Source organism: Pavona decussata, unplaced genomic scaffold (assembly GCF_977016875.1).
Source record: "Pavona decussata unplaced genomic scaffold, jaPavDecu1.1 SCAFFOLD_254, whole genome shotgun sequence".
Lineage (NCBI taxonomy): Eukaryota > Metazoa > Cnidaria > Anthozoa > Scleractinia > Agariciidae > Pavona > Pavona decussata.
Genome location: NW_028145657.1, coordinates 2,776,910 through 2,787,500, shown reverse-complemented (window position 1 = coordinate 2,787,500; position 10,591 = coordinate 2,776,910). Strand labels below are relative to the sequence as shown.

The following is a 10,591-nucleotide window of genomic DNA, read 5'->3' as shown; positions in this document are numbered from 1 at the left end:
ATTATATCAGTACTGGTGGAATAGTTTTATGTGATCGCTCCCATCATTTGCTGAACACTTTTTTTACAGGGATGGTGAAAAAGTTGCAAAGCAGATGTATACAGTATAGAATCAGATTTTCAGATTGAGTCAAACGGAGCAACCTTTGATATAATAGCGTTGAAGCATCTTCACCAATACTATATATAGCGAATGGTAGAGTCAAAGCCATTACAAGGATATCATCGAGGTGGTTTATCTTCTGGAGTTAGGGTAAGTAACATGAGGCGTTTTAACAAGTTATCTTTTGAAGTTTAACAGACGTTGAATGTATGAAATGTATTAAACAAAATGCCGCAAACTACTGTAAATCGAAAATGGAAGTAAATGGAGAAGCGTGCTTGCAGTATTATAACTACCGGGCACCACTCTTTTCATTAGGATGTGAGAAGTAGGAACTCAAGTCAATTGATATAGATTTCCAGATAATATATGTGGTAAGAAAAGTTCTTTTACGTAAGGGTGAGGTACGCAAAGCAAAGGTAGTTGTTGTTGAGGGAAAAAAAAAAAGTATAACACTTGACACTTTACGCCAAAGCAGTGTTCATCTCCGGATAAATAGATCTCTTTCCCAGGCTAATAGAGTGTCAAGAGAATCAAGAGATGTTAGAGTATACAGTGGATGCCGTCCATCAACAAACCGTGCCTGAGGAAAAAAGATGGATACAGAAACAAGAAAACTTCTGAACTTAGACGAGGAAGTATATAGGGGTAAAGACATACGAGGACAAAAGTAGAGACAGGCCCTAGCTGGTAAGATGTGTAGCCTTTTACTTGGCCAGTCAGCATCCTGAAAAGAAGACTGGAAACATGAGTATCGTAGGAAGGATGTGGGTGTGGTTTACTTACAAACTTTATCTCTTGTCCATGGTTATTAAACCAGCTTTATACAATTGTAAGTGGAAGGAGGAAGCTACCGGGGCCTTAAAGTAGCAGTAACAAAAAGACTCTGAAAACGTCGATCCAACAAGATCTCATACAGGCAAGTTTATTTTACAAGTTTTCCTCTCTTTTGAATAAGCACTTCGATACAAACTGGGCATGTCAACCCCTTCATCTTACAGTGCTTTTAAGAATTGCGTCCTTCAAGGTGTCGAGAGCCACCCCAAGGTTTGGTTTCTCCCTGAAAATACCACCGTTAATATATTTTCACATGATTTATACCTGCACTGCCTGGAACATCACAGTCTGTTTGCGTTGCTTTGCAGGTGAATGAACTGCGTCGTTCCTTCAGAGCAGGGCTTGCACATGCCAGGGTGTGACTCTCGGCTGGTGCTCGGGTGACATTACCGCCATGCATACTTGGTGCCTGCCTAGTCGTGTCTTTGTCTTTCATCAGGAACTGGTAAATTCGAAAAAAGAGAGCCGGCAATAATTATTGAAAAACCATCGCCCACAAGAAGATTCATAAACAAGCGTTAGACTTTTCAACTACTTTGGGTAGGTTTTATGATAACACGGAGACGTATTTCAGTGTCTTTAATGCCCTTATAGATTATGTATGTATTCTTGCCATACTGTAAGGAATTAAAAAGAATGATATAATTGGTAGATTTTTCTTGTTTGGACTTGGACGCTATAAAGAGCGAGATTGGGTTAATTAAACGTATCTAATAAGATATTACCTTTGGCACAAACACCAGCAGCAGCGTAACCGTGGTGCATACAATGAGACACAGCGAGGAGATAGCATAAGGAGCTTCATAGTACATGGATCCATCCAATGCAATGGCCACAATAACACCGATGACTGCCAACACAAACACATTGTAAACAGACATCCCAATGTACTTGGAGTCGTTTAATGCAGGAATGGTGACATTGCGTGTTTCCCAGGCCAGGAATAAACCGAACAGCAGAAGGATTCCTTTGTAGGCAAACAGGGTCGCCATAAAGTAGGTCTTGTACTTGCAGGTGCATTGATATAAAGCTGGAATGATGATAGTGTCTTGTTCCTTTCTGCTCTAAAATGAAAAGAAAACAAATCGTTTGCTGAAAAAGAGATATCCACAGCTTAGCAGTCGAAGACTGAATTACTTGGTATATACCGTTACAAACCTTAAATACAATGTCTAACTATAGACTATTTGGCTCCTTTATGAATTGCCTGGTATTTTCTCTTGTCGTTCAACATGTTGCAAGTTGTTATGTTTTTGGCCTGGTGAATAGTATTACTGGTAGATGAATTTTTCAGAACAGTGATACCTTGGAAAAAGAGTATGCCTGTGTCGATGAACGTCACTGACTGAAAAATTGATCTATCACGTAGCACGTTGTGGAACGGCCGGAATAGAACCTACGTACAACATGGTAAATGGCCTGTTTCAACGCGTTAACATACAACATCACACAATACACTAGTTCAACTTTTTGTGCTCAGCAGAAGTTGAACCTTGTATGATTTACTTATTGCCATTACTCGCCGAACTGAGCTTCTTGTGTGTGGCCTACCGCTTCTTCAAATGTTAGTTCCTCAGCCTGGAGAGGGTCGATGGCAATCCAGCATGACAAAAATACAACATCAACTGCTAATAATACTGCTACAATACCAAGCAGTTGAAGATCTTTTATCGCCTGCGACAAAGCAAAAAGAACATCTTTATTTACATGTTCGATAATTTATCACACCAGGCAATTGGCTCACATATTCTACGCAAGTCTCCACCCTCGGTGAAGTCACTTTTTCCCTTCCCTCCCCGCCAGTGGATCGAAAGTTAACTTTGATAAAGTTTTACTGTCATTTAGGGCTAGAATTATCAATTGAGTGGCTCTGTGACCTTGAAATAATAATAATAATAATAATAAAAGAAATCTTATCAGAATTCAAAATGATTTGCTTGATTTTTTTCCTTTCTTTGATTGACGTTCACCAAAACGTAACTTTATTCATCCGTTTTACAAATATAAACATGATATCATTAATTCAGTTCTTACCATTTTCTTGAGAGACTTGGCAGCCGTGAATATCTTGTGGACTCGCCAAGTCTTGCTGAACATGGCCCCGAACGATAAGGAAAATCCAATGGACAACACTGCAGTTATCGCCTTTTAATGAAGATGAAAGAGGTTTTTGTATGAAATTTGCTGAATTTCATTCATGAACTTCATTTTTGAAATTTTTTGCTAACTTCAAATATCTTGCTCATAAGAAAATTATTTCGAGATTTCGAGTTGGACGAAATCAGGTGAATTTCTTTTCCTACAAGGAGTGATATATGATTTTTGTAATTAATCAACAGGAACGCTAATGTCCATGTAAATGATGGATTTTAACCGAAAAAAGAGTGCCCATTTACTCTAAAATTATGGAGGAAACTGATGCTCATACAACATATATATGATGGGTTTTGTAAGGTTTATTCAGCAAAAGCCGTGAGAGCTACTCACGTTGCAGTTAATGCCGTATCCTTTCAAGTCGAGAAACCTCGCATCCAGTCCAAGCAGAAGAACGGAAGCGTAACACAAAATGCATCCCACAATAATAATGTTGTTGAGCTTGGGCGATGACATCTTGATAATCCTGATCAAAGTCATTAAAAGAGTCATTAAAAGAGAAAATGATAAAGCCCTTACCAGGAATAATAGAACAAGGAACAAATAAGATTAATATAGTATAGGTTTCCGTTCCTAGTTTTCGTCGAAAGACTGTGACCGTTATAAGTCGTTTTTAGGGTCACGTGATTAGAAAACTATGCAACAAATTCAGACCAATGGTGATACCGATAACAAATTGCTTGCTAAGTTTTAGGGCCAGGATTCACGAATCCCTCTTAAAGTTAAAAGGCATCCCAAGTATTGTTTCTCGACAAAAACTAATCGGTCATTTCCGAGTTGCTGTGAACCTCGTTATGAAAGCGACGCTAAGTAGAAAGCTTTTCATACGAAAAGAAGTTTTGTTTACATATAAATGAAAACCAATTTTCATAATAAAAAAATTGTACTCAATCTCGCTTTCATAAGGAGTTTCAAATTATTCAAATGCTTCGCCTTCATTTAGAAACATGCCAATTTATCCGAATAATATTTAACGAATTTCTTGTACCTTCACTTTTACTTGACGGTAAGTTCTTACCTATTTTTTCCATTGCTGATGTTGAAGTACAGAAAGCTCAATGAGCAGATGATACCGGTCGTTGCCATAAACCACATGATTACAATGAGTGGCAAAGGACTCATCATAAATTCTAATATTCTGACAGTGTGATCTTTTGGTGGATGATTATCTGAAATAATAACATGTTGCATTGTAAAACAAACGACACAGACATAGAGATTATTTGCATCTGTGCATGTATAGGAGTGATCAACCAATGCACTCATACTAAGGCTAGCTATGTAAAGAGAATCAGTGTGGTGATGAGAGGAGACTGATTGCTACATATGATCCTGTGGCCGCATTAAAAGAGGAGGATAGTTTATAGATGGAGATAAAAACACTGTATGTTGTCCATTTAGAAAATCATCTTTATATCTTCTTACAAAAAGCAAAGCTGCATCGAGGGAAAGGCACGGCAAAAGGCAATCCCACTTCCTCGCGGCCCCTCCTGTTGTGGCCATTTATCAGTTTAAAAAGAGTGGGTGTAAAAGACAAGGGCGAACTATAACAGGTATCAGTTGATGAATGCGTACCGCACTTGTCCAAACGCTAGCTTCACAATAACGATTAACTCACAAAAGTACATATTCTTGGACAAAATCCAATACCACAAATTAACCGGTGGGATGAAAAACGATTTCTGTAAACACATGGGCACAGGATTTGTCTCAAGCATAACTTCTTAATAAAAAAGAAAGCACACATGTAACCAATCAAGTGATTTTTACATACCATTCATAACTCACTGAATTAGAGTGTCTAATTCTAAATAGAAGAGATTCTGCTGTATTTTTAAATTGAAATTTAAAACTAAGCTGGATAGAAACATCGTGCAAAAGTGTGTTACCTTCCCAAATCTTATCCCGCTGAGCTGGAAATATGGAGAGTTGACCCGAAAACGTGAAATGCTGACCAATCCTGGTTTCATTTCCTAAAACATCATCAAGTAATGGAGGACTTAGGCGACAGCGATATTCAAAAGTTTTCCTTAGAGGTACACAGTGAAAAACTAAAAACGCTTTACTAACTACATTACTTAAATTGACATTCCGAAATTTGTTTATATATTAACTGCCAGGAGCCTCTTTTGAAGGAACTTGTAAAATATTTGAAGACAGAAGTAGCAAAGAGAAGGGGCTCTTTCCTTTAATGTTAAACTTTATTTAATTGTTTATCTCTCTTCTTGAATGAACCAGTTTGTGCGGCCTTAAGGTGTTGTTGGATGTGGTAATTTGTCCGGCTACAACTTGCAACACAACGGTGAGTACAGCGTTGCGAAAAAGAAACTTTCACAGTAGACGTTACACGCTGCAATTTATATCGCAACGTTGCAAAAAATAGAATACCAGTGTACTTTTCCGACGAGCTGCAACCCAATTATTCGTGGATACACAAGTTGCAAGGGTTGTTACATGCGAAATTTCGTCTGTAACTTGTCCCATAACGGCATCGTTGTGCAATTTGCAGGGAAATTTGCCTTGTGTAACAGGACTTTTATTTATAAGCTAATCTGGCTTGAAATAGGACATAGGAAAATATATCTTTTGTTTTGAAATATGTTTAGGGTTGCAAATCTGGCAAGTTCCATGCCACTCTTGTCAAATCGTGACGTTTGATTTCTAAGTTCCTTTGTAGGCTTTAGAAAACAAACAATCAGATTAACAAACAAATGAAGAAACAGATTTCGGCAAATATTACACCATTCTAGACGTTTTGTACTCTACCTCCTCGATTTTGTTTAATGAGAACTGTTCCTATTCTTTCCCTGTTTTTATCGAAGCGGACGGGTCCCTGCGAAAGTAAATTAAAAACTTTTTCTTACTTCATTCCTACGAAAGGATTTAGAAAAATCAGAAAAATGATGTTTCAGATATGTCGAAATCAATATGAAGTTCATGCCCACTGATGAATCAGTTCACCACCTGAAATGTAAGCTAATGAATGCATGAACTGTATGATAGACATCACAAGGTGTCCCCTACCCTAAATTCTTACTAAAACACAAACAATTCTGTCAAACATGAAGTCATATGAAAACGACAAAAAGGTCTGTTTTATATTAAGTACCCAATTTCAGGGTTAGGTGCATTTATGGACATATGAAGTGAATTTATCCGTCATTTTTACTCTTTTTCCGGTGCTATATAAAATAACTAGTCTCATTTAGTTCTAGTCGTTTTTATCGTAATGATTAAACCCAATCCGTTGTGTTTAAAAACTCACTATACGACCAAAGAAAAATGCTACCACTTACAGTTATTCCTTGGAAGTTTACTTTCTGTACTTCTCCTCTGATTGGTAAAACGTCTGCCGCTGTGGGGTTAAGAAGTATCTCGTATTTCGTTTCATTATCCAAGAAAGCATTCAATGCCACGGCAATTATCCATGTTGCATCAAAGGCGTACGCAGAATCCTTAGTAAGACGTGTTTGGTTGTTTAGTTTGCGCATCTGCTTCCAAAATTTCCCAGACGTCTGCGGAAACATGAAGAACGTCACAGCTCATTCCGATTTATTTGGGGTCATTCCGATAAATTTCGTTTCGGTGTTAAGCATTCAATATTTCTCTGTGGTATCACCATTCTCCAACTTAAGTTTGGTTTCTGAAAGCCTTCAAATGATCTCATAAAGCTCTGGAGACTAAATTGCTTGTCTCAGAGCTTTCTAATTAGCGAGCCGAAATTTTGAAGTCTGCAACCCAGTAACCCTGAACCACTGCACTAAACTGCGAACGTAAAGTAAAGGTTTTATATATGGTACAACAAAGCGACTTCTTCGGCAAAATGTCAGCTCAAAATCTGGTACCATTGGAAAACTGATTGATTCCTTTCGTTTTCGAAGGGCCAAATATGTCGTTAAAATGCAAAAAAAAAAAAAAAAGGCCAGCCTGCATGCATTTTCTTACAACCAACAAAAATTAGTAAATTCGGGGAATAAACTTCTGTTTCCTGAAACTTTCCACAACTTTTAAGTTGCAGAAAGTTTTAGAAATTTTCAGCTAAAGCATCCCCAACAGATCAATCTGTATCAACACAGGAGAGCTGACTGATACTTAAATTATTGGGCAAATTTATTTGATATCACTGGGAATCAGTCTCCGTGAAAGATTAGGTTAACTAATGTTATATGGGAGGGAAATCGGAGAAAAGGACACGCTGAACTCAAAGGCATTAACTAATACGGACGATATTTCTCTAAGTTGAGTCCTGATGTTGCATTACTGTGCGCATTCTGTTACATAACAAAATTTCATACTGCAATTCCACTAATTCGATTTCGCTTTGGCCTGATAATAGCTTTGTCAACATCAAGCATTGTTCTTCCATGATTGTTTCTGCCTTTGTAACAGGTTGACAGCCAATCAAAAGTATAATCTTGCGTTATTAGATACATAGAAAGTCGTTGCGCGGTAGTAGAACATGGCAAGTTGAATGCTTAAGTAAATAAACAATATGCTTAATTTAACGCCGCACTGTGCAATGTAACTCTGTTGCGAGGTGATTTGTAGGAAGATACACGCAACCAGTAGAAATAGTAGAAAACACAACGATCTAAATAAGAAAACAATTTTAGTTACCTTATACTTACAATAATAATCGAAAGAAATTTTAGTTTCCTTCCATCATGCGACCGTTGACTATCAGCCAAACGGTAGCGACAACTAAGCCGGGCAGATGCGCTTTCAATTTTTCAATGTATCACAGTGAATGCCTGCTAAAACTACTTAATTTTATCTGTGAACTTACCATTCCAGAAATGGTTTCGTTGTTGTCCTGACGCAGATCCAGTTTGACCGTGGAGATATACCGATCAGCTGCTTGTTTTAGATCGTTACTTGAACAATCTATGAAATTCTTTAGCTTAGGGTCATCAGCGAACATTTTCTTTGGACTAAAAAGGCCAGATATTATCCAGGCATAATTCGATCCATACATCTTCTTTTTGAAAGCCTACATTACCAAATCAAATACAAATGGAAATAGGAAAAAAGCCATGGTTAGAGTAATACGCAGTGCTCTGGGTGTTAATGGGTCTAGAAACAGTGATAAGGAGCATTAAGAGGCTAAAATACAAAATGGTAAATAACAAGAGTTGTGTTAGGTCGACATCTGAAATACAAAATCGTAGGGGTCAGTCTGTTAAAAGAAATCAAACTCTTTGTTGTTGTTGGTAATAGGAGAAACGATACTTCAAATGAATGGGAGGCCATGCGCTACTACTTTCAGTAGAGAGAAGGCCAAACTCAATCACCGGCAGCATGGGATTGGCAAGGCGCAGGACCTCTGAAGGCGCTCTCCCCATGTTTGATATTACCTCAAGAGGTAATGACACTAAAACAGTTTGTGTTTAAAAGGTCTAAAGACAGAGTAGTCACTGTCAGTTAAACAATCAAATAACACTGATTTAAAAGACCGAATGGAGACAAAGGCTGTACAATGAAGGTGATGATATTATATTGTTTGGAAAGGCCAATTTTTTGGAGCTCTATATCTTGCGACAATATAAGGGATGCTAAAACAGTTTGATACCTTTTACACAGCCGTTTTACTAACCTCGCAAAACACCTTTCTTGCTCCAATGTAACTGAACTCACCAATTATAATCCTAGCATCCAGGGACTAATTATAACAGAAAAAAAAACAGCATTGGTGATACTAAATAGACATTGGCTAAGAAAATGGGAAGGATAGGGCCAGAAAGACAGAATACTCTATCTTATGTTCTTTAGCTGTTTTAAATCAGACAGTCGGTGAAGAGCGAGTGAAGCATTCAGCCAGCCAGCGTTGTCCACTCCGCCGGTCGGTCAGTCCGTTAGTCAAATGTCATATGACGTGTAATACATATATAAACAATTATTACATGAGCACGCGTTGTATAAATAAACAATAGCCTCCATTTGGTGCGAAAATATGCTCAGATATTTGTCCGCGGACATTATCTGTTCCGAGAAGCGAACAGTTTTCCGAGAGCGAAGCTGAAGGAAAACTGTGAGCTTCGAGGAGCAGATAATGTCCAAGGACAAATATCTGAGCATATTTTTTAAGTCAAATGGAGGCTATTGTGTTTATTATCCTTCAAATATTTTTGGGTCTCTGTAAAACGCAGACCGGATGGCGGCGGATGGCGGATGGCGGATGGCGGATGGCGGACGGCGGATGATAAAATGCGGATAATAAAATGCAGATGACAAAAAAATTAAAATAATAATTAAATTGATTGATTAATTAATTAATTAATCACAAATTTCCCACATTTTTTCTCTATGTATCGTCGGATCCGAAAAAAAGAAAGCACTTTCATCGAAGAAGAAGTACTTTTTGATCCCGGGATCCATACTTTTCAACTTAACATCACAACTACAGTCCTTTTTTCCCCCATCTTTATTAGTAACTAACATTTAACAAAGAAAACTACACTACTACCACTACAGTACTTGATCGACACACCACCCTACCCTAAATAGTTGTCAATTTTGCACCGAGCGTTTGTACGTGCACGGCACCTGTACGTAGAAAGGCTTGTTTAATAGCGTAAGTAATAGCTCGAGTGAATGAACCGCGCACCTGGGTTAACCGTTGTCTGAGTTGTCGGAAGGCGATGCGGATTTGGGCCAGCCAACTTTTGTTTGGAAGAGGTGAGTTAAGTTAATGAATTGATTAAACTCAATCGATCTTCAACCTTTTTTTAAAGTCAGGCAATTTTTGTTAACCTTTTTTGTGTTCACTGTACATGTATGGTGAAAATGCTGGTCCAACCCACGATGGTAGGGATTATTTATAGCTTTTGCGTTTTACAGTCAACCCATGTCACGCGTGAGCGATATTTTTGAAATTTGAACGGAGTTTTGAAACTTACATGTCATTTTAATTAAATATTTCAAGAATGACAATTGTTTCCCAAGTATTTTGAATCTTTTTTTCAGTTAATGCGTCTTTTTCGGAACGATTTCCAGAGAAATGTCCAACATTCCATTCACACGTCGGACATTACAAAGAGAAATTCGAATGTTCATTTCATTCTTGGAAATACTGTTCACGCGTGACCTGGGTTGACTGTAATGCATGTCACAAAATTGCGATAGTAGCATTTTAGTTGTAGCTCTGACCAATGTCTTCCGGCTTCTGTCGAGGTAAATCTTATTATCATTGTTTTACACGGCCACTGAAGGCTTAGCTTACCCCTAGACCCGCACGTAGACAGTATATCGTAAGCAAAATAACTTACTTGATTTGCCGGTTAGTTCATTTATAAACTACATCAAATCTTAACTAATCAAACATTGATTTAATGAGCTAAAGGTTCTTGACTGTATTGCTTGAAAAGCGAGCGAGATATTTCCGTTAAATCGATTTTAAGCGGCGAAAAACTGCTTTCAGATGTACCCTCGCCTCAAGTCAAGCAAAGCGGTTAGAAAAATTTGTTCCGGCTATTTCCTAGTGCAACTTCATAACATATAA

General features: G+C 37.9%; 1 protein-coding gene across 2 annotated transcripts in view; it reads right to left on the bottom strand.

Annotated features, from left to right (window-relative positions):
- LOC146456587 (gamma-aminobutyric acid type B receptor subunit 2-like) overlaps positions 1-10,591 on the bottom strand; it is a 29,507-nt gene that overhangs the window by 2,881 nt on the left and 16,035 nt on the right. Inside the window, exons 6-16 of one of the 2 annotated variants that reach the window (XM_085093061.1) lie at positions 8,687-8,752; positions 7,880-8,083; positions 6,390-6,608; positions 5,860-5,926; positions 4,983-5,066; positions 4,112-4,262; positions 3,427-3,559; positions 2,974-3,084; positions 2,491-2,613; positions 1,665-2,003; positions 1,204-1,381 (exon numbers count right to left, since the gene is read on the bottom strand). In XM_085093061.1, coding sequence (XP_084949187.1) covers positions 1,204-1,381; positions 1,665-2,003; positions 2,491-2,613; positions 2,974-3,084; positions 3,427-3,559; positions 4,112-4,262; positions 4,983-5,066; positions 5,860-5,926; positions 6,390-6,608; positions 7,880-8,083; positions 8,687-8,752 — 1,675 coding nt within the window. Of the gene's footprint in view, positions 1-1,203; positions 1,382-1,664; positions 2,004-2,490; positions 2,614-2,973; positions 3,085-3,426; positions 3,560-4,111; positions 4,263-4,982; positions 5,067-5,859; positions 5,927-6,389; positions 6,609-7,879; positions 8,084-8,686; positions 8,753-10,591 lie in introns of those variants that run through there. The other variant, XR_014858811.1, reaches the window with a different exon arrangement.